At 45.2% G+C, this 23,296-nt stretch overlaps 1 protein-coding gene across 4 annotated transcripts; it reads right to left on the reverse strand.

Moving 5' to 3' along the window:
• Positions 1–1,220: 1,220 nt before the first annotated feature.
• Positions 1,221–22,939, reverse strand: RNPEPL1 (arginyl aminopeptidase like 1). 4 transcript variants are annotated; one of them, XM_080349364.1, is made up of 12 exons: positions 22,126–22,939; positions 15,483–15,623; positions 14,687–14,838; positions 14,130–14,243; positions 12,788–13,023; positions 10,368–10,481; positions 9,183–9,295; positions 8,131–8,239; positions 6,383–6,610; positions 5,938–6,080; positions 2,478–5,269; positions 1,221–1,422 (listed from the first exon to the last, which is right to left on the reverse strand). In XM_080349364.1, exons 1-11 carry the CDS (start codon positions 22,852–22,854, stop codon positions 4,997–4,999), a joined length of 2,352 nt encoding a protein of 783 aa, XP_080205490.1. In that variant the 5' UTR covers positions 22,855–22,939; the 3' UTR covers positions 1,221–1,422; positions 2,478–4,996. The 4 variants fall into 4 exon arrangements, with proteins under 4 accessions (XP_080205490.1, XP_080205489.1, XP_080205491.1 ...); XM_080349363.1 differs by having other exon boundaries at positions 14,130–14,246; XM_080349365.1 differs by lacking the exon at positions 1,221–1,422 and having other exon boundaries at positions 5,075–5,286; positions 14,130–14,246.
• Between the last annotated feature and the right edge of the window lie 357 nt (positions 22,940–23,296).

The following is a 23,296-nucleotide window of genomic DNA, read 5'->3' on the forward strand; positions in this document are numbered from 1 at the left end:
TGGCATCTCATCAGCCTCATGTTTGCTTTTGTCTCCAGCTCCAGATGGCTCAAGGACAGGGAGACGAGTAAAAGTGATCCAAGTAATAGTGGTTGGGTGTAACGTGTGTGTTTGTTTCTGCGAACTCTGACACACAGAAGTTGTGCAAGTTACACAGGAAGTTCTTGCAATTCATTGGATCCTGATACCAGGTTTAGGAAGGCACAGGCTTAGCCCCTGCAACCCCACTAGGCTGGCAGTGGTCAGAGCTGCATCAGAGGAACAGCACAGAACGTCATTTTGCTGAAGGGAGATTTTGGAAGGAATACCTGGGGTTTATGCTCAGAAAAGCGTGGTAGGAAAGAAGTCTGATGGTTTTCATCAGCCAGCCAGAAGCAGCCTGGTATCACAGCGCTCTCTTCAGCTACTGGGAAGACAGAGTCAATCTTCTTCCAGAAAAAGAATGGCTCGGCCTGAGGAACACTCCTGCTGCTGGATAAAGATCTCCCTGCTGGAGGAAGACACAGCCAGAGGAAGAGCACAGCTCCCAACCTCCATGCTGGCTACCACAGCACAACAGCTGGTACAAGAAGCCAAGATTAAAACTGTGCACAAAGATGATGCTTCCCTAGCTCATACACAGAATGTCAACCAATTATTATTACATGGCTTACTCCCAGTGACACTTTCCACCAAATCACGGGAGCATGAAGATCAACCCATGTCCTCCCCTTTCCCATCATCTCCCACCCTTCCTCAAAACCCTGCATCTCAGTAAGTTCCTTTTGGAAAAGGATCAAAGGCTGTGCAATACCCATTAATGTCATTTCTTGTATCTCTTCCTTGTGAGGCACAGAGTGCACTATGTTCAACATAATCCTAATTCTCTTGACAAGAAATCAGAGGTGTAAGACTTGAGTTTTCCAGTGCGGAAGGTGCACACACAGATGAGGGGAGGTGTTCACAGAGGCTCAATCATTTAATGCAACCAGCCAGTGCAGAATCAAATGAAAGTCACCTCCAGAGTATGAAAAACTTTTCTCTACACCCCTGTATCTGGAAAAGAAAGGGCTGCCATGCCCATGGAAGGCATGACCTAACTGGTGCCCAAATTACTTCAGTAATTAGTGAAAAAAACAAGATAAATCCACAATATTAATTTAAAAAGTCTTTTTAAGTTGGTGCAGAATACACAGCAGCATTTGAGGTACTTTTTGAGAAATAATGTGCAGTTCTGGCAATCTCCACTTTAAAAAGATGCTGAAACATCATGCTCCACCGTGAACTAAAGCAACACATGAACTGTGGAAAACATACCTTGCAAGGACCAAACAACTCAAGCTGTTTTTTCCAAGAATCAAGGGCTACTTACATGGTAAGGAGGTTAATCACAGTAAGCAGTTTATGTTTCACAAACAAACCAGAAGCTTCCAGAGCTGGAAGCTGAAATTAGACAAATCCAAACTGGAAGTTAGGTATGCAGTTTCAGAAGTGTATCTAATCAAAAGCTACAACAAATTACCTGGGGCTTCAACAAAGTTAGTGCCATTTAAACTGAGTCCTCACAAAAGAAAAGTAATTCTGTGTCTTAGAGGATAGTGGCTCGATAAATCTCACACTGTGATTCCTACTGTGATTTAGTTTATAAGCAAAGTCTGATGTTGTGGTCATAATGACTTTAAGCTTCTATCAATCTATAGTAAAAAGTGTGGAAACAAGTGTCCTAAGTGTTGAGTGTACTGCGTTGTTTTATCATTGGACAAACGCAAACAGGGAGAGCAGACTGAAGAAGTGTACTTGACCTAAGTGAATTGTGCAATCAGTACAGATGTACAGAAGGTCCTGTATTATCCAAAAAAGGCAACGGCCAAGGTCACTGCAGTGCGAGAACACGAGGCAATTGTGCTTAAATGAGAATGTTTGGGGTGTTCGCTAGAATTGTTCTCGGTTGATGAAGTGCGTGGTTAGGATGCTGCAATGTAAATTACTAATACAAGTTTAACAGAGTAACATGTGTAGCAAAAAAATATATATATACTGAATGTACTAACCAATTTTTTAGCATTTCATGGCCACATTAAGTTAGTAATATTCTATTTTATTAAAGGATTTGGCTCTTCAAAACTTTTCCACAAATTATATTTCTGGATCCCATGTCACCCTGCTCACGGCTGCGATGAAATAACGCAATAACTTTCATTTGCAAAATAAGGAAGACAACCCTGTTTCTTGGCATCTGCTTAAATAAAACTGATTTGGTGTACTAATCTTACTTTAACACATCAGAAATGAATGTACCGAAGATAAGGCAAATAGATAGTTTCTATTTAATCTCAGTCTAATTTTCCTGTCAATGTGAAGTCTACTACAAATTGAGGCAGAAAGTAGCCCGCAGCATTAATTTCATTTGCATCAACAAAGAAAGGCTTATCTCCACAAACTTGCTGCCAATTTTTTGCCTCTTCCGCACTTGTTGCTCAAAGGAGGAGCAAAAGTACCTGAAGAAGGATGCTTGGAATACTCTGAATAAATCTTGCTTTGTTTCTGTGTTTCAGAGAACAAGTCTTATGAAAATAGTCATCTATGGGATCTCACAGGGATGAGAGGAGAAATGCGCACTTAAATCTTGTGTTCTTTAATCAGAATAAGTCTGTTAGGTTCAGCCACCGTTTCCCTGCATGGATATGCAAACACACAGCTGATCCCATGAATTTCAGTCAGTTTTACTAACAACAGATAATATTTACTTTTGATTATTTGCTTTTGCCACTTATCCAACTTCTCACTGCGCAGCTTTTAAATTACTTCCTAACTCCCTCTATGCTGCACTCCAGAAAAGGACAAAACAAAGACAACATACCAAGTTAGCTCCTCCACACATCTATAACAGCAAGGACACTGAAAAACGGCCCAAAAGGCTAAACTTGTCACAAAGCTTAGTTTAATTTGACAGTCATCAATAAGGCATCCATGTAAATTAGAAATTCCCACCAGGGTCACATACATTCTCCTACAAAATAAAACGTGTTAAAACAGAGGCCTGTGATTCCAGAAGATGCTCGTGGTTGCCGGTTGTGGCCAGGCTGCCGCTGGCAGCGGGTCCAGGGGACACAGCACCAACAGCGGCAACTCGGGAAGCGCAAAGTCAGCTTGCACAAACCTCCTTCCGTAGAACAACCGATAAAAAGGAAAGAGATTTGTGCAGAAAACATCATTCTCCATCTTTCCTGGGAAAACAAAATAGAACGAGAAAAGTAACCCCATTCAAAGAGCAAAGAGCAGAGCCTGGAGTTCTGAAGACCAACAATGCTGATGGCCCGTTTCAAAAACGAATGAAGCACTACGGAGGCCTGAGATTATTATTGCTTTATCCCAGTTCAGCCCAGGCTAAGGCGATGGTGATGTCCAAATGAATTTAAAGCCAGAAAACGCAGATCCAGTAACAGCACCTAAGTCCCCATCCACACATGGGTGTAAACAGATTCTTTTGGTGAAAAAATATTCTCCCAAATTCCCCCTTTTTCTGTTCTACGTAGATCCCATGGCAGGGCTAAAATCTGCTCCAAATTATGCAATAGGTTCTCTCTCACAATTCCTTTAGCTGAGCCTCTTCCAAATGTTTCACCTTTTATTCAAACTAGTCCTGTATCCTGGTGATAAATCAGCTCCGAGATGCTTCCTGGGACAGAGTCTGAACCGTCCATCGCCCGTGCTCTGCGACACCCAGCGAGGTTCGCCCTCGGGTTCCTGAGACCGAACGGCGCAGACAGAAGAGGACATGTCCCCATCCTGTGTGCCCGGCCAGCGACCAAGAGAAACAGCATGCTGTGTGAATGGAACGGCATCTTACCACCACCACCACCGGTCAAAAGACAGACGTGGGTAAAGCGGGGCTTAAAAGTTTCACAGCAAGAAAGAGGGCGATCCCCTCAGAGTATCATACGATAGGGCAACTGTTATTCAGGCAGATGTTATTCAAGGCAGCAAAATTTTAGCATGGATATCTCCGTGACTGACTTACAGGCCCACTATTTGCTCGGGATCTTTTAAAAAAAATTAAATTAAAGGTCCTGTTAATTCTTCCAAAAGGACAGAAGACACATGGTGCATCTGACAAACACACGTGCTACACATCCTAACACACTAGCAAAGGCTGCAGCTAGACTTGTCAAAACAGTTAAAAAGATTTAGGCATCCAGCTAGTACCAGAATTGATGGCATTTAGGCACCTAAATTTAAGTTTTTTGAAAATTCAAGCCCACACGTTTTTTATTGCTTGTCCCATTGAGTGCAAAGGGAAAACTGAGGATAGGGTTAACTACAGGATTTCAAATCCATCATAAGGTTTCCCTGCTCATTTATATATATATATATATATATATATAAAAAGCATAATTATTATTTAGCCACCTGAGGGCAGAGGGGAATAGGAGCTATTTAAAATTAGTTTCTTAATTCTTTAAGCATTAGTCCCCTTCCTCCCGAATCACAATACCTCTGTGACAGTAAGGAGCATAACATGAAAACATGTTTGCTGCCACTGACAATTCCTGAGTCTCTCCTTTGAAGAACTTCAGCCCAAATATCAGGTTAATGGCAGCTTGACACACAGATGCTCCCCAGCAACATATACAGCAAGTAGGACATGCCTCAGTGGCCTCAGACAAGGAAAAAAAGGAAAATAAAACAAGCCACCAACCAACAAACTTGGAGAAACCATCCAGAGGAGCCTCAGGAAAGGGAACTATCCGCTTTCCATGGAGAAGCAATTGCCCAGGCATCCCTGTCCAACACAAACTAAATCAAAATATCCACCCCACAGCTGAAGGAGATCTCTGAAACCTGGCAGTGTCACACGCTGGATACTTGAAGGCACATTTGCTTTGTGTTTTGGGGGAGAAATCCAGTTACAACAGCACACCGCAGCTGCAGGGCTGAGGGGAGGAGGCGGTGCTCGGTATCTTCCCTCTGCTCCTGTCCCCATTTTCAAGCTTCACGGCTGGCATGAGCTGGTGATCTAGGCAGACACATTAACATCCCTGAGTGAAATGGCACCGTTTGTGGCCTCTGAGACTTTGTCCTCAAGCAGCATTGCCGGTGTGTCTGTAGCGACTGCTGTAGTGTCTATGGCAGGAAGGGGGGTCAAGCCCTGGGATAAGATCTGTTGGATGGTTTTCCGCAAATTGGGGTGCAGCTGGTTTTGGGTCTGGTAAAAAATTTCTAAGGCAAAAGACCTGAGGGTGCCAGTGCAAAGGTCCTCATAAAGTGGAATTGTGTACATCCGAGACATCTGCAAAGAAAGGAAAACTGGATAATATCACTCCAATGAAAGTCAAGAGGTTCAGCTACAATCCAACAGCCCTGAATGACTTCAGACTGGAGACAAGCAACACATTTCTTCAAAAGTCTGGAGAGTCTCTTCTAAAACAGTTTAATGCAAAGATTTTTATGAATGATAATTAAAAAGCATTTGCTCTCTAAGGCTGAGCTATTTCCACATATAACAGAACTCTTTAAAAGGCCAAGGAGAAGAGGCCACAGTGAACACATGAATTAACCTTTTGCTCCTGCACAATGAAAGCTACTGAAAGGAATTCGGTGAGCCCTAGTCTTGCTCGGGGTGTAAATATTCAAGCAACCACAGGATTTAGTAGTGTGAAAGTTTCTGGTCTAGAAAAGCCAGGGCTGCTACAAAGCAACACAAAAAGTGTACTGGGCAGAGCTGGGACAAGGGTATCGAGTTTGACTAGGAAAGCAGAGATGATCTGTAGGCATTTCAAATGACATCTGCCCATTCCTCCCCACCCACTAGCAGGTGAGCCATGCTCGGCCCCTTCGCAACACACCTGGTCTACACTTGGCCAGGAAGCAGAAGTTCCAAGGTCTTTCACGTCGCATGTCTCATGCACATGTCTCATGCACTGAGAGGTGCAGTGATTTTAATCCAGCAGTTAGTACCTGGTTTTCCAAGAAGCGACGGACTTTGTAAAGGTCTGGATAATAGTCATTTCGGACTACAATCTGCAACCAGCGGATACGGATTTCTGCATTCATGGAGTCCAGCTGAGAGGAGTAACATTCCGAAAGCTTTTTTATCACCTCTAAAGAGAGCACATACACCGAGAAAGAACTATGACCTACTTTGTCAAGTTTGAGGGTCGTCAGAGAATAATGAATCATAAAATCCCACAATCATAGGATGGTTTGGGTTGGAAAGGGCTTTTGAAGATCATCTAGTCCAACCCACCTGTCACGGGCAGGGGCATCTTTCACTAGGTCAGGTTGCTCAGAACCCTGTCCAACCTGACTTTATGTGAACGACAAGGTCAATGAGGGTTCGGCTCTCTAGAATTCATTTAATTACTCCAGCGGTACTTTCCTACCATCATGATAGAGTACTCACCATGTGGCAGCGGTGACCCATCAAGCAATCTGTCCAAGAAAAGCACGGTTTGGAAGGTTCTCCATTTAGTGAGGTCAGCACTGCTGGCAGCAGCAGCAGAGTCCAGAGGCTCTGTGGTCCAGAGTTTGAAGAGCGTCTCCACTGGTTTGGTCAGACTGGATCCCTGAGATAAGTCTGGCTCAGCTAGCGGAGGTCCTGTAGCATTGAGCCAACGTTCAAACTCCAGTCCTGCAATGAGGAGCACCAAAAGTGTCGAGATGGGGTCTCTGCAGGTGGCTTGGCTGGCTCCAGTTTCAGGACTGCTTCTAGCACAGTTAAGAGAGGTTCTAACCATAGCAAATCAGACCAACCTATAGTTACAGGAAGGTAACAGTCTCAGCAGTCACATCAGGCCAGCCTACGCTACATCTGGAAGAGAGCCAGCAACATCTCTGCCAAATTTAACCACGCGTTTTCTAGAGCTCAACATTATAGTAAGTACAAGAAACACGCACGCTTGTAAGGCAGCCAGGCTAACAAGTATCTGTGATCGAACTGTGTTCTAATATAAACAATTTTTTTCGTGCATGTATTTCTGCTTCTCAGAATTTTGAGGAAGACTGAACAATATGGGGAAAATCTGCTTTGTAAAGAAAAAAAAAAAAGCAATCTGAGAGGGCTGACTAAACTCCTCCTGCCCACAATCAAAACCAAGCAATTTTACCTTTTTTATCCTATATATATATATATATATACACACTATGTACTAGATAATATATATATATATAGAGAGAGAGATATATATATACACACTATAACAAAAGTTTCTCCACAAGTGACAGAGAGAACAGAGCCTGGTTTCCAACAGAGCCCCTCTGACCCTTTATCACCCCAGCACTTTCCTAACCCTTGGCAATACCTCCTATTCTATACCATCGACCCTAAAGCTCCTCTCTCTTGCATCCCTTGAACTGCAGCCAGGCACAGGTTCCCCCGTGCTGTGGTTACCTCATAAGCCAACCAGCGGGCCAAATAAAACACGCAACAGCTGAGCTCACGCTGCAGCTTTTCCCACAGTAGGACCACTCGTCCACATCTCTCCACAGGCAGGTTCCACAGAGCCTGTGGGGAGCTGCTGTCCCACGAGCTGCGCTCCACTCCCAGTCTGCTTCAAACTGACCGAGGGCTTCACCAATTATTTGCAAGGATGGACACGTGGCAGAATAACATTAGTCTAATTTCTTTAAGCAAGTGAGCTAATAAGCACCCAGTAAATTACAGACCTTTCATAAATCCACCAAAAGCTATAAATAGGGGACATAAGAGAGGGTGAAACATTATGGAAGAGATTTTATATGCATGGATAGGATCTTGGCAAAAGTTAACAGTTCTCAAAGCGTGTTTCCTGTAATTAAAATACATGAAATTTCAAAGAACGTTCACCTTTTCCTTGCATTTCAGCACAATGTAAATCTCTCATGCACTGATCATTCTGTCTGCAGTGTGAAATATAAGCTAATGAGAAAGGTAACCAACAGCCACCCAGCTGATTGATGCCAACATTGTCAGCAATTTAAGACATTCTCATTCCCTCACACGGAGGCTGTAACAGTAAATCACCACAACCATTTCTATCACAAACATCTGGCTGTTGCCGAAGGGGTTTGTTTGCCTCAGCATGTTCTTATGCGTCCTCCAAGCCAAGCACAACATTTATCATGCAGATTTTCTACAGTGTCTATTTACAGTTAATCAAGTAAACTTCCTACCTGCTTTGTTCTCAACACATTGCTCTTTCAGCTCTGGAAAAAAATTCAGGAAGGAATCCAGAAGATCTTGAGCCACAACACTGGTAAATTTGTACTTCTCAATGTAGGCCTGAAAGAGTAAAAGGGATAAATTATATTTAAGAGAAAGACAGCTTCCTTTTGATGAACAGCTACTGCATGCAATAAAAGAATAGAAATGGAAGAGTGAGAACAAGTGTTTGGAAGGTTTTTTAAAAAAAATAATAAATAAAAATCAAGAAAAATATTCTCCCTCCTCCCCCAGATGAGGAACACACCATAATAAAAAGAATGGGTAGCTGCAAATACATTGACAGCTGGGTAGTTTCTTTTCAGGTACAGATCACAGACAGGTTAACACACCAAGGGCAGGAAGGTTTCCTCGTACTTGACACTGGTGAAAAGTCAGAACACAGCTGGTCCTGACAGATCCACCGACAGATTACCGGCTAAAGTCACACTTACATAATGATAGATCAGGGAAAGATGGAATGGAGGATGGATGGGAAGAAGAGATGAAAACAACATGCATGCAGCAAAAAGAAAGAGTAATGAGCCGTGTCACGTTTCAGAAACAAGTCAAGAGATGACAATTTTCTATAAGTTTTGCAAATATGCTCCAAGACACCAAACCTCCCACAACGCAGGAAGCCACACTTTGTCACCCTGGCTAAAAAAACCACAAGGTGTTACTGTTTAGTAGCGAATGAGGTCACATTATTCCAGTCATAGATAATCTATGCTGGAACAGCTTTCCAATTATTTGGAGCACAGACGAGAGGTAACAAAAACCACTACTACTCTGTATTTGGCACATCATAAGCTCAGAATCTGAGGTGAAAGAAGAGCATGAGCACATTTACTTCAGAGAAATCTCAAGAAAAACTTGTCACACATAGAAAGAACCATACAGATGGGCTCACACCATTCTTTCAGCTCACACACTTTATTCAACTTTAGCCCTATCAATTAGCCACAGTGGAAAAAAAAGCAACTCTAAATCTGAAGAAAAATACGTGTTTATTCACACTCACTCTTAGGAAGGAGTCAAAGTGTCTTGGGTCACCGCAGAGCTGAGACAGGTAGTAAACAAAGCAGTAGCCTTTCTCATAGGTGAAGAGGTTCATTAAATTACTAGGGTTTACACCTGAAAGGAGAAGACAACAGCGTTACAAGACACTCTATTGAGAACATTCATTCCCAACCATTCCAAGTATACAAACCCCTTAGAGATCACTGAGTCGAGATGCAGTGACTTAAAACAAAAACAAAACCCAAGCCTGTTGTCAGTACATTTAATTTACAAAAGTAAATTAAATGGAAACAGTCCAAACATACAGGTGGAAAAAAATTAAATAATTGTAAGCTAAGTATTAATTCCCAGTTGAACAAATCACTTCAAATTAGAGGTCACTGAAAACACACCTGAATTTGCAGACAAATCCTTTTTTTTATCTGTAGTGCCAAACTTGAGGAATCACCATACCACAATTTTTTAAAGATATCAAGATAAGGTAATAATCAAATCATAGAATAGTTTGGGTTGGAAGGGACCTTTAAAAGACAGTCCTTAGTCCTCTTCCAAGACTTCCAACACATGCTTTTCCATTCCATTTGGTTCCAATATCATATTCTAGGTTGTTTTAAATATCGTTGAGATTGAAGACTGCTTCACAGCTCCAATGGCAATGACAGAACTCGAGAACTCAATGAAGATACACAGAGCTGAATGCAGATGTGCACCTGGCTCAGGGGACACCCAAACCGCCCCCGCACAGCTCGCTCAGCAGGAGGGCAGGTACCTACGTTTATCTGTATGCCTATGCACACATAGTTCTTACATCAACACATAAAAGAGGAACATTTAACAGCATGGGATTTTATTTGATGTTTCCAAATATTTTAATTACAAACTACTTTATTTTACATATTCAGAAGCTCAAAACCACACAGCTTGCAAGGCGTTTTTTCACACTCTGTTTCTGCCCAGTAAGTCTGTTCTGTTCTTAAACAGAACAATATTTATAAAGATGAATTAGCCAACTTTGAAGAAAACTTCAAGGCAAGTTTCTTTTTTTACTTTAAGACTTATTTACAAGCCAGTATTTATTTTTTCTTTCTTTTATAAAGGCTATTTTAAAAAACAGTCTTTTTTGGCCTATATTCCAGCATCGATATAAATAAATTCTATGTACAGCAGCTTCAGCCAAAAGCAATACCTGGCTCCAGTTTAACCTGAAGCTTGCTGACCGGGTTGTCTTCTCCAAGGAGCTTCATCTGTCTGTGGAGAGCATCAAGGCGAAATGCAGTCTCCAAACACGTGAAGGCAGCTCCTACCCCAGAAAAAGGTATGTTAGTTGTGGGAAAATGACTTGCAAAACCTGAGCTGTGCAGAACTGGCACAGGTACAAAATAAAAGCTACTGAAGGTGTAAAAAACACAGCAACAGCAAGAGACAATCACAGTGATGTAACGGCGGAGAAACTCAAGTGCAAACACCTTTGCAATTTGTAATGAAAGTCAGAACCTAAACCACTGCATTCACTCATTCTGATTACGTGGCAGGCTGATCTGAAAAACAAAGCAGCACGAAAAGTATGCTAAAGTTTACATCCCTGACATCATCTGATCAGTTCTTGCAAGATAAGCAAAGCAGCACTGGAATATGTACTGTACAAGTAACTTTCAAGGAGCAGTCAAGTGCTACAAAAAAGTAATGCCACTGACAGAAAGAACAGACACGCGATTCCACACTCACTGCCAAGGATATTATTAAGAGAATGTCACCTCTTGGGTGAAAATAGAAAAGCATTAGATTTAGTTGATATAATACAGATCCTGTGGATCTTTTTGAAGCTTTATCTAGCTCCCTACCCACATTGTATCATCAAGTTTTCACCTTCCACTCATTAGGACTTTTTACAGCTGGAACTGAGTAGACTACTCTTTCTCTTCTAAGTGCAGTGTAGAGGGTTCCGTGCTCTCAAGCCAAACTACCTGTATTACACTGGCAGGTCAAGAGGTCTTTCCTACACCTTGCAGAGGTACAAAGCTGCGGAAAATGGATTTTCAGATTCAGAAGACAGTTAACATCCAGCACTATTAACACTTCAGCTTTCTTGGCTAAGTCTTCAACAACAGGGCTTGTTACAATCTCAGAGTCTTGACGTTCATACATGGGAATGTGATATAAGCAAAATGAGAATTAAGAACCAGGATGTATTTGGAACAGAAGAACCTGTCCCGGCAGAGAAAGGGGCAGATGTGCTTCACAGGGGAAAGCAAGAACCAGGACAGCCAGCGTTAACAGCAATTACTTCAAGCTACAGGGAGGAGGATTAAGCAAGATCCAAGAGGTGTGGTAGCCAGTGGACTCCAATTTCTGTAAACAATGTCATCACAAAGACGCCTTTTTATTAATAGCAGAAAATACTCCAGAAATTACATCAGAAATGGCAAGTTTTAGATCAGAATTTTGTCCTAGAAACAAAACAGAATGCAAAAAGAGCTTACTAAAGAACGGTCCAGGGAAAGGCATTTATTAGTTTCCTAAACAATTGATTTTTGAAACAACCAGTTCTAAATTTCAAGAGAATAGACCAAAATCAGCAAAGATCTTGTCCTATGTCAGAGGGACAGACCTAGATGTGGTAGAGAACAGGTCAGTATCTTCGGACCTATTTATATCATTGCCATGCAGAACATAACTCTTAAGAACAATTCTAACCACTAAGAATTAATCAACATAAAAGAGCTTTCAAAGATCTATAGATTGTAACATCTCCATATATGCTCAGAGAGCTTCTTCCCCTAAACTTCATTATCATCAGCTCATCTCCAAAACCCATATACATGAATAAAACCAAAGGCATCCTCCTAAACAGTCTTGCTGCCAACATCTCCAGGAATTTTTCCAAGACTGTTTACAGCGGACGTGTGAGAATACACATGGTACAGGCTCTCAAGAGGACAAACTAGAGAAGTGTATGTTCCCATTGTTCACTTCAATAAAAATCCAATTAAACTGAAAAGTGATAAAAATTATTTACTACTTACATATTCTAAAGATAGTACTACACAACTGACCTGTGAATTCACTCATATAAGCAAAGGCAGGGCTGTACAATTCTGTACAGTTCTCCAGGAAAACTCAAGCAAATAGAGAAGCTGCGCAATGCGTGCGCTTGTTTCCTAAGTGCTATTGCCATCATCCTTTCCAACAGTAGGTAGCTACTAAGTGATGAGGATTAGAAATACACTTGTTCAGAGGATAGTTATTTCACAATATAATCACGGTAAGATTTCTTACACCTTTCTCCGAGTCATTCTCTGCTCACCTTGCTTTGATAGATGAACTGGGAGCCAAGAGCAGCTCCAAAGTTCCTACAAACATCCTTACGAGGCTGCGCTAACACACCTCGTTCAACGCCCCTATTGCCGCATCAGGAATTGATTCCACCCAAAGCCAACACCAGACTCCAAGCATCCAAGACGTTCACTGCACAGCGTGAGGCGTATTCCACAAATAGAAAAGAAAACCCGCTCCCCACAGACTTTGAGCTCGCAAGGCAAATACTCTATGCAGCCAACTCTCAACTATTGGTTAGATATATGAAGAAAAACACTTCTGCAGCTGTACCGTAGGTCTCGGTGGTGATCCGGCGCTGAGCGTACGTGGCCAGCCCCTCGCTCAGCCACATCTCCTCCCAGGTAGCGTTGGTGACGGCGTTTCCAAACCAGCTGTGGGCGACCTCGTGAATGACATCGATGATCAGAAACTCATCGCTCTCCAGAATGGAAGAGATGATGAAGGTCAGGCACGGGTTTTCCATGGCAACAATAGGGAAGGATGGAGGAAGAAAAACAATGTCATATCTAAAATTAGGGAGAAGAGAGAAGATATGTAAATTACAGCTATTTAAAAAAAAAAAACAACCAAAAATTTTTGTTTCCTTAGGGAAGGGTCTTATGAGAGTTTTTTCTGAGTTCAAAAATGCACTTTCTAGACCAGGGGTGCCTGAATCTTCTGATCAGGGGATCACAGAGTTTATTCTGTTGGCGAAGGACCTGCTCATGTTTGGATGTAAGACTAGACAGTCTTTTCATCTGCAGCAGATCCAGCACTTCCCAGAAGCATCTGAGAGCCAGAACCACTTACACTACCACTACCACTTACTCCACTTACACTACCACATATACAGTGTTGAATCCCAAGAAGTTCCCAGGAAAAAGGGAGGCTGGGAAGCTACTGAGTGAATTAATTGATCCTGGGTACCTGCAGTGTCAGCAAAATTACTCTATTCTGTCTGCTTCAGAACTTAACTTTCTAAATTTCTCCACCAATGATCAACACTGGCACACCAGGCCATGTTCTCAGATTATTTCAAGCAACATTTTCCAAGTTAACAACACCATCACATTCTTCCTGGTTACCTTTAGCAAAGAAATTTCTAAACATTTTCTCCTATCCAAAGAATGAAAGCATTCTCTCAAAAACGTCTTTTAATACATAATCAAGCTTAACTTCCAAAACTATTAATGTTGGGTTTAGGGACGAGGACTCTCAAAGAGTCTGTACTGAGTTAGGTTTTCAGCATCCTCAGGATACCACAATAAATGCATCACATGTCAAGTACCATATGTGAAAATAAATAAGACAATAGAACTGCCATATATTTTAAATGGTGTGCAGCCCAATGTTGGACTTGCCTCACAAAACACTCTAGTATGAAAACCTTTCACTCCTCAGGGAAGACGCACTGTTTAGAAACCCCTAGTCCTGCCCACCATACCAGGCAAACCACCCCCGTGCTCCTCTCTGCCGCTTGCAGAGACAAAACTCCACAGTTTGTTTCCAATCACTGCGGTGCTGCCACTGGAGAGGCTCATTGTCCTGCTACTGCTAGTGCAGGGAGAAACCACCATGATTTCTCAAGATGCTTTTATTTTGTTCCCATTCCTTGGAGACTCATTAAACTCACCTTCCCCATATATATGGGCCATACAGGCTCTCGGCAGCAGTCAGCCAGCGCTCAACCATGCCAGAAAGCTTGCTGATGGCTGTTGGCAGCAGGCAAGGCTCTGCCCACACTCTGCTCCTGTCAGGAAACAGAAAACATCAGGTGATGCTTCAGCAAACTGAATTATCTCTTAGAAAAAATAGCCTGAGTTCTCGCCACACTTCCATGTATGGTAATAGTGCTAAGAGGTCTCACACCAGACTCAGGCCTTCCTTACGCTACTACTCAATGGATGCATGAGAAGGGAGAATCAAAGATGTCTTAAACCACCCTAAGGCAATGAGGCAAGTAGCTGTAATGAGTGCAGGAGACAAGAAGCAACATTTATGAAAGAGGAAAACATCTCTGCCAGTGCAGTGCCACGCAGCTCTTTACACTCCAATGAACCGCAAACTCCGAACGCTCACAGCTCACGGTCCCAACTGCTCCTTTATCCACAACTCAAAGTATTCACCACTTGTAAACCTGAAGCACTGCACAGACACACGAAACACAGATCAACTCACTGCATATCTCACCTGGGACCTATGTCTGCATGGATAAGGTCTCCTGCCACCAGGGCCACAAGGTAGGCAGGAACGGGATATTCCATGTAAAACTGATATACACCTTCCTCTTCCAAGTAGGTACTTTGGGTGGCACTCATCAACACCTGTATGCCTGCTGGGGCCTGGAAAACCAACATCACAGATAAATGGCAACACCACAGAACTCTCTGGGTTTTTTAATCTATGCTTAAGAGGATGCACATTAAAAATAATTATTTAGATAACATAAAATGTAAGATTTCTGCAGGGTTTTTAGACCACAGTCCACCCAGCCCATGAAAATATGCCAATAAAATACGTTACTCCTCCTATATTGCATGGGTTCTTATGCCAGCTCCCCCAAAAGTGCCCACATATTAAATTATTTCATCTACACAAAATGCAACATCATTTGATGCTGCTTTCATAAAACTTTGGGGTTTTTTTTCCTATCAAGAACTGATAAAATACAGTTGAGTATTATCACCAATAACTGCTACTGGAAGTGACTAGCAAAATTCTCTCTTTCGTATTACCCATTTCATGGTTACTCTTCCAGTGTTGAGTACAGGGAAGGCAAGACCCAAGCATGACAAGCGACAGAGTGGCCTTTGTGGCAGTACCCTGATTCTGGCCCAAACACCAGAATGGGATCTAAAAATATCCAGTAGTTTTGTATCATACTAAATGTCACAATTAATATTTTATATCATCCGTACATACACAATGTAACTACACTTCCACAAGTTAACAGCAGCCAAAGTGCTCCATGAACCATATTGTTTACCTTGACAGTAGCTGAATAAGTGCATTTCACCGCTGGCGTGTCAAAGCAGGGGAAGAAAGACCGGTTACACACCGAGTGGCCCTGCGTGAAGACAAATGGCTTGGCATTGCCGTACGTCAGCTCTGGATCCAGCCACCAGATCTGTCGAGACACGACGCGAAGAAGAGGTGAGCGAAAGGGATAAAAATCACAAGGGTGAACTGCCAAAAAAACAAAAGTCGAAACCAAGAGGATTGCGAAGGAGGGGCTGTTTGGCTCCCCATACGAACACCTGCCACAGGGCATGTTTCCATTTCGAACAATGCATCTTTCTACTCCTGTTCATTTGCCATGACTGCTCAGAGTAATTTCTCACTGCCTGAACAGCGAGCGGTGCCACACGACACAGCATCTTCCAGCCACTCGCTATTTCTGTTGTGTTGATTTGCTCGTTAATAACGAGCCCCTAAAAAAACATCCACAGAACCACCTTCTCAGAGGGAGCACTCTGAATATCTTCACGGTTTTAAGTGAACATCAACAGGAGTAGTAGGGGGCAGGTAGCACAGGCTGGAAAACAAAATAAAAGCAAACCAACCCTGAGGCTGAACAGTGTACACAACATTATCTGTGACCCTGACATCGCCCTGCTGGCTGGAGCATCAAACACTTTGACACCAGGCAAAAAAGTCAGTGTATGTAAGAAACATCTGGTCAATAACACCGAAGGTCACTTCTACAGAGTGCATAAGGAAATTCTGGGTGGTCCCCCCCCCAAAAAAAAAGCCCACAATGAAAACCACTGCTGAACATGTCAGTTTTCAGTATCAAACAGCAAATAAATCATGTGGCAGACCCCCAGCAAATAACTAGAACAGATTAAGAATAATTCAAAAAAGCGTGGTTATTTGTCTCTCGGTTTTTCTGCTTCAAATGTAAAGTTTATGCTTTCCCATGCTCTCCGCCTCCAACTTTTAAGCGTAGGAACAATTTTAAATAAGGATTTTCTTGTAATCCTAGAACTCGGGAGCTGAACTTTTATGGAAAATATAAAATATTGTGAAACTTGCAATAAAGTTGGAACCACTGAAGTCTTGGCAACAGTCAAGTAGAAGGAATAAAACTTCTGAGTCTGCTGAATTCTTAGATCAAAGCAACCAATAAATCTGAATTCAGGGAACAGCAGTTAGTGCAGATACCAGTTCTGCTCCTCAAGCAATGAAACACTTAGAGAAGAGAAGCCTGGGCACTATGTCTGCTCTTGTTTTAACAACATATTACAATTCTGTCTCCTAGTTAACCTCTCTGTGTTCTGCAAGTCAAAGTTTTCTCTCTGTCCGTCTGTCCTATAAGGTTACTCTTCATTATCTTCTTCCCTTGCTTTTAGACCAGGGCTGTCAAACTCATTTTCACCAGGGGCCACATTAGCCTGGCGTTTGCATTCAAAGGGCTGAATGTAAATCTAGGACTGTATAAAGGTAACTACTCCTCCATTTATGCTTTAGACCCTTCTCCACAGACCCCAGTTCGCTCCTCTCCCAAACCATCCCCTTCAGCAGCCCCTGGGGATCAGTGAACTGACAAGGAAAGGAAATGGACTGTCAGCAGCTTCATACAGAGGTTCACACTTCCACTGGCAAATGTTTGGGGTGTGTTGTTGTTGGGTTCTTTGGTTGGTTGGTTGGGGTTTTTTTGTTTGTTTTGGTTTGGTTGGTTGGTTTGTGGTTTTTTTAGGTGGGAAGCATTACAATACTAAAAATCTTTATCTAAAAGTGAAGTTAATCTCAGAGCAACATTCTTATATTGGCATTTGTTTTAAGCTTACCCTGTTGGGCCAGAAACATGCTTACGGCGTGACCTGTCCCTCCCTCACACCACGAGGGGTAAGGCTGTGTAACTATCCAAATCCACGTGCTGCATTTCAGCAAACCGCTGCCAAATCCCCGGCTCACTGCTGAGGTGCAGTTCATAGCTGCAGATTTCCACTCCACGCACACCTGCATTTCATGGCAATGAAAACCTTCTCTGCAATACGACATTGTGGAAATGGAGACAGCTACTCCAGAAGGCATCTGGGGACCCAGGTCTCATTAAAACCCACAGTTTGAAACTAAAAGATTCACATCGGAACACACGTTCACAAAAAAAAAGAAAAAGGTAAGTTCTGCATCTTAATCCAGGGTAGTAATTTTCTAACGATCCAGGAAGGCCACTCAGAAATTAAGTTTGTAAAGATCTGCCCCAATACCAGCTTTTAAAAACACTCCTCTGATGAGTGGCTTTGAGCTCGTATCACAAAAGTCAGATTTGCAACCCGCATCGTTGTCCCTGCTGCAGAGACTCACCTTCAAAACATTCTGTTTCCTTTGCCTTTGAGAGACAGAAAAGGCTAATAAAGAAAATGCAGAGACAAGACACCACCAGACCTAAGTTGCAACACCAGAGTAGGAAGGAAAAAGGCTTGACAGACAATGTCTTCAGAGCAGAGATAAAGGGAAGCTCTCCCTGACCAGCGCAGGAAGAAAACATAAGCAGGAAGCAAAAGGAAACTGAGAAGTTGATTCTTGTTTACAAGAAGCTCCACAAATTAAGGATCATTTATTTTCAACCACTCCCCCTTTATCTGGCATTTGGTTGAAGTTAAACGAAGCACCAACCCCACAGGCCAAGAGGGAAAAAACATTTGCAGAGAATGAAGTATTTTTTTCCCCTGTTTCCTAATGTCTGCAGCTACACGGCAAGCTGGTCTCTCTTTCCAGATGCACTTGGAACAATGATGAAAGTTATCCTGAAACAATATAAATAGATCTGTAATATAAATAGACCAGGCTGTGCTGCTGGGCAGAGCGGGGAAAATGAGTATAAGCAGAAAGGAGCGTGAGCACAGGGCACTGCTGGGGCGGGGGCTGGACCAGCACCCACAGACAGAGCACTTTTGGGGGCCACATCATCTGCTCTGCATGCGAACCCCTCCTGAGCTCCCCTTCAGAAACATCATCATAACGCTCAGCATTTTTATCTAGTTTTTCATGCATACAGGAGAGCTGCTTCACACATTACAGCTGTTCTATGACGCATTTTAATAACAACTGCTGCTTAGCTCGGGCAGCCCAGGTCTCCCCCTGCCCACACACTGCGAAGCAGTTCACAATTTATAAGACACCTGCCAATAATGTAATTTTTATTGATTTAGATTATAACCTTTTGTCCAAATCCAGCAAACAACAAAGGAAATTATAGCTAAGCCTCTTTCAATTTTAAATCTCTCCGTGTTTCTACCTGCATTATTGATGGAGCTCCCAAAAAGAGCTGCAACGCCACAGCTTCTGCTCTAGACAAATAGGCTGCTCCATCTGAGGACAAATTAAACCGCACACCTGAGAGGCGCAGGATGTGACAGGAGCAAAGGACTGAGGAACCAGGACAAATCCACGGGGAAGATCCCAGCACTGCAACAAGGGGCTGTTCTCCTTGCTGAATCCTGAAGATGAGGAAATGCTGTTGGTTTTTTATGCCAGAACACAGAGCAGGGTTTGCATTTAAGGTTGACACAGGAAGAAAACAGCACTGATGTTAACACGTGTGCTGCCAAATCAGAGCTGTGACGCAGCGGGTAAGAGACAGATGCAGATTTTTCTCCCTGGGGAAGTCTTATGAAAGAGTATTTGCAGGACCAAGAAGGGCGGGCTGAGCGAAAAAAGGGGAGGAAGAGCAGGACTCCTGTCACTGCCACACCTGATCAGCGTGTGCCTTCAGCCCACACCACGGGACACACAACATTTATGGCAGTCTTGCTTCTGAAGTGAACTGATGTACCGAGCATATGGCTTCCTAACAGCACAGGGAGCTGGAATGCTCTGTGAAAGGCAGATTTAATCTCTCAGCTGTCTCTCAGTGTCCATCAAACAACGAAAGATCTTGGCTCCTTCCTCCACATGAGAAATAATGGGACAGTCAAATAACACACCCAGATGGCTCAAACCAAGTATATCGAGGCAACAGGTTTCCAATTTTAAATAGACTACTGTCTCCACTGCTGATTTTACTGCCAACGCATTCATGCTGCACTGCAACATGAATTTACTGTTTCATAGGTCCCACAAGTACGGCAAAGGTCTCATACATAAATAAATAAACCCTGACCTAAAAAGATTATATTCAGAGAAAGGCAAAAAAAAAACGCAGAATTTTTTCAAAAGAGGGGTCTAACACTGTAAAGTTGCTTCACTTGTGCAGAGAAAAGGAACTGCGAGGAAATGTACTAGACATGAGCATAAACCATTCCACACTTATACACACAGGGGTCACTCATCCTTATTAAAAAGCAACACCAGGCTGTAAAACAGCAATGCCAGATAGCGCTACAATAGCATGAAATGACTCCAGATCCAAAAAAAAATAGTTCAGCATGCTGAACCGTGAAGGGCTGGAACAGGTGCTACTCGAGGACAAGTATTTTGCCAGCCAAAATCTACAATAGTGAGAAAGGAAACGTGGTACAATTTATGTCGGTGAGCACGCCTGCTTCTGCTTTCCAGTATCGCCTGAAAAGGGCAGCGCATGCCCCCGACACCGCAGCCATCAATCACCTCTGACACCAGCCCTTGTAGCTTCATTTCAGCTGAAGCAGTACAGGTCATTAAGGGTGCAATAAAGACTTCAAAAAACAGGATGAAGAACATCAAGTTCACATCTGATCCAGGGGAAGCGAGAGGGAATGCAAAATATGTCCCACTCTCGGCATCCTCAAATACGTAACGTTCACGCTGGATTGTGTGCAGGACCAAGTAGACAACTTGTTAATGCAAGGTGAGAATAAATGAACATTGCATCAATCAGTGCACCTTCCTGCACCTTCCAGTTGGTTTCAGGTAATTTCTAAAGCGGATCTTCCATCTGAGATCACTCCTCCATAGACATGGCAGCACAGGCCGCCCCTTTGGCAACAGGGCAGGCAAAACCCAGGAGAAAGCACAGACCAGCCCAAAATCAAACACCTTGTTCAAGAGGAGGAAAGGATGTTATCCTGTACTTTGGAAGGTACAGCTCAGCCAGGCTGGTTATAGGGAATGCAGCAATATCAAATTAGCTTTAAAGCCTTCCCACCACAAACAAGGCATAGTGTGGATGAAATAAACAGCTTTCTTCATAAAATCTGGAAAAAAAGTAAATCCTGAGAGTACCACTTGCCCTGAAATACATCGGCCACGTACCTCTTCAGTGCAGGAAAACTACAGCAGAGTATTGTACAAGGAAATATTAAAAGCAGGAGCTCCAGAGGTGAAAATGAACAATAGTAGATCTGAATTTTGAAAGTACCAGAATTCCAACTCATTTTTGCACTTTTAGGGAAGGAGCAGTATGTTAAAAGGAAACTTCTGACAATAAAAATCTTAATGTGTGTTAAGTGTAGCCAGATCATTCTGAGGATGAGGTTACTTTTGTGAGCTTCAGTTGTAGTATTCAACTGAGAAAAAAAAAAGGTCCAACAAACTCATTCTATTTAGCAACACTTTCCTCTCACAAGGAAAGCCCTAGCATATACTTGCTATCGGGTTATTTGGCAGGAAACCAATTGGTTCAATTCCTGTTCTTGTGAAATACATCGTAGCAGTCAAACAGATCCACACACTCACTGGCTTTGAGCAATGCAACCTGCAGGCTGAGAGTCAATTCCATTAGGCAGGACAGAAATATCAAAGTTGCAAGACTCTCAAAAAACTGTTCCTTTTGCAAATAGATTCATGAACCACACAATGAAAACCATGTTAGTTTAACTCTTAGGCTGAGCAGACTATACAGTAACAGAAATCCCTGCTAACTTTCCATTTTCACTATCACAACTTCTTGAAAACAGAAGATCTGCCAGACAGCACCTAAAAGGCCAGGAACAAAGTGCTTTTAAATAACAGGGATTTAAAAGAAGTGACAGAATTCACAAAGCATGTCACTACTGAAGAAGGCGAACTCATGCAGACAGGGAAACCTCCCATGGCCACAGCGAAATGGGTGTTTGGGGCCATTTCTCATCCTTTTTTTTTTCCAGCAGCTAACTTGTAGGAATACGTGGAATCTCCCTCTGCTCTTCTCAAAGCTCCTGACCACGGCTGGTTGGAACACCAGCCTAGGTGCGCAAGGCCTGCTTTTGTAAACACCGGGCAAAACCCACAGGGAAACCCAGGATTTGCAGATTACGTAACTTGTCCTGAGTAATTCAGTGAAAGCAAAGAGTTTTCGAATGTCCGTGCTCCTCGACAGCAACTGCAGCGCCCTTGAAGGGCAAAAGCCTTCAACGTTCCTATCGTGACCGGGGATGGGCGGCCTTGGGGCTGCGGCAATGGGGTGAGAACGGAGGGCAGCCGGGTCGGTACCAGGGTCACTGGGGACCGCGGGCAAGGACCGGCACCGGCACCGCCGAGCGCTCCCGCGGGCAGCGCACAGATGGCTGCAGGCGAGCGGGCAGGCAGCTGTCAGGCGAGGATGGACAAGACGGGAACACAACAGGAGGGGCTGACACGGAAATACCTCCCGCTGCCTTCACTGCGGGGCCCGGGCGCCTCCCCGACGGCCAGGAACGCCGAGCACAACGATGTGCGAAAGGCGAAAGTCTCTTGTTTCACCTCCCCACCTCTGCCCCCCCACCTCCCGGGTCCCCGATACTCACGGCGGGGCCGTCGGCCGTGGTGTAGCGGACGATGATCTGGAAGGGCTGGTGCGGCTGGACGGCGGCGGGCAGGGACACGGTGAGGGACGAGCCGTAGTCGGTGAACGGGTCCACCCTGAAGCCGAGCGGGCAGGCGGCGCAGGGCGGCTGGGCGAAGAGCGGCAGCGGCGGCGGCGGCTCGGCGGCGGGCGGGGGGCTGGCGGGCGGCTCCCCCGGGGGCGCGGCGGCGGAGGGCAGCGGTCCGGCGGCGATGCAGGGCGCCGAGAGGAAGGTGGCGGTGCAGGGCGGGCTGGCGGCGCACGGAGGCGCGCAGGGCGGCGGCGGCGACGGCGGCGGCGGGCAGGGCGGCGGGGGCAGCGGGGCCGGGGCGGCGGCCTCGGCGGGCGAGAAGGCGAAGGAGCAGGGCGCTTCCCCCGCCGCCGCACGGCGGTAGGAGGCCGAGAGGACGTGCAGGGCCGGGTGCACGTCCAGCACCAGGGCGCGGGGCTGCGGCCGCAGGGCGCAGAGCTCCAGCACCAGGCAGCCCGCCAGCGCCCGCGCCTCGGGCCGCAGCTCCAGCCCCAGGTGCAGGTGGCGGAGGCTGAAGAGCTGCGAGCTGGAGGCGGACGCCACGTCCGGCGGCGGCTCGGGAGGCGGCGGCGGGGCCGGCGGCGCCTCCGGCCCGGCCGCGGAGCCCTTGCGGCAGCAGCACAGGCCGGGCGGCCGCGGAGCCGGAGCCGGAGCCGCCATGGAGCGGCGGAGGAGGAGGCGGCGGAGGCGGCGGCCGCTATGTGAAATCCATGGGAGGGCGGAGAGGAGGGGAGGCCGCGGCGGCCGGAGCGGCCGGGGCGGGGAGGGGGAGCGAGGGCCGCGCAGGCCCCGCGCGGCACCGGCCGAGGGAGCGCGGGGCGCGAGCCCGGAACGGCCAGCAGCAGGCACGGCCGCCAGGGGGCGCCGCGCGGAGCGGCGGGGGGGGGGAGGGCGGGGGCAGCCCCGCCCCGGCCGCTGCGCGCGCACCGGGGGGCGCCCGCCGCTGCCATCTGCGGGGCGCGCGCGGCAGGTGCGGTCCTTGCCCGCGCCCGCCCGCCCCCCCCCGGAGCGCGCCGCGCGTGCAGGCGCGCACCCCGCGCGAGCCCCGCCGCGCTCGGCGCGCACCGAGCGGCAGCCCGGCCGTGCCCCTGCGCACCGCGCA

This window comes from Nesoenas mayeri (genome assembly GCF_963082525.1).
Source record: "Nesoenas mayeri genome assembly, chromosome: 9".
NCBI classification, from domain to species: Eukaryota; Metazoa; Chordata; class Aves; order Columbiformes; family Columbidae; genus Nesoenas; species Nesoenas mayeri.

Excerpts from the sequence above, each read along its gene's own strand:
- RNPEPL1 (XM_080349363.1), bottom strand. The coding sequence starts at position 22,854 with ATGGCGGCTCCGGCTCCGGCTCCGCGGCCGCCCGGCCTGTGCTGCTGC. Across the intron at positions 15,624-22,125 it reads CCACGGCCGACGGCCCCGCC|ATCTGGTGGCTGGATCCAGA; the intron begins GTGAGTATCGGG and ends GTGTCTCGACAG. Across the intron at positions 6,081-6,382 it reads TGGGTCACCGCTGCCACATG|AGGTGATAAAAAAGCTTTCG; the intron begins GTGAGTACTCTA and ends TGCTCTCTTTAG.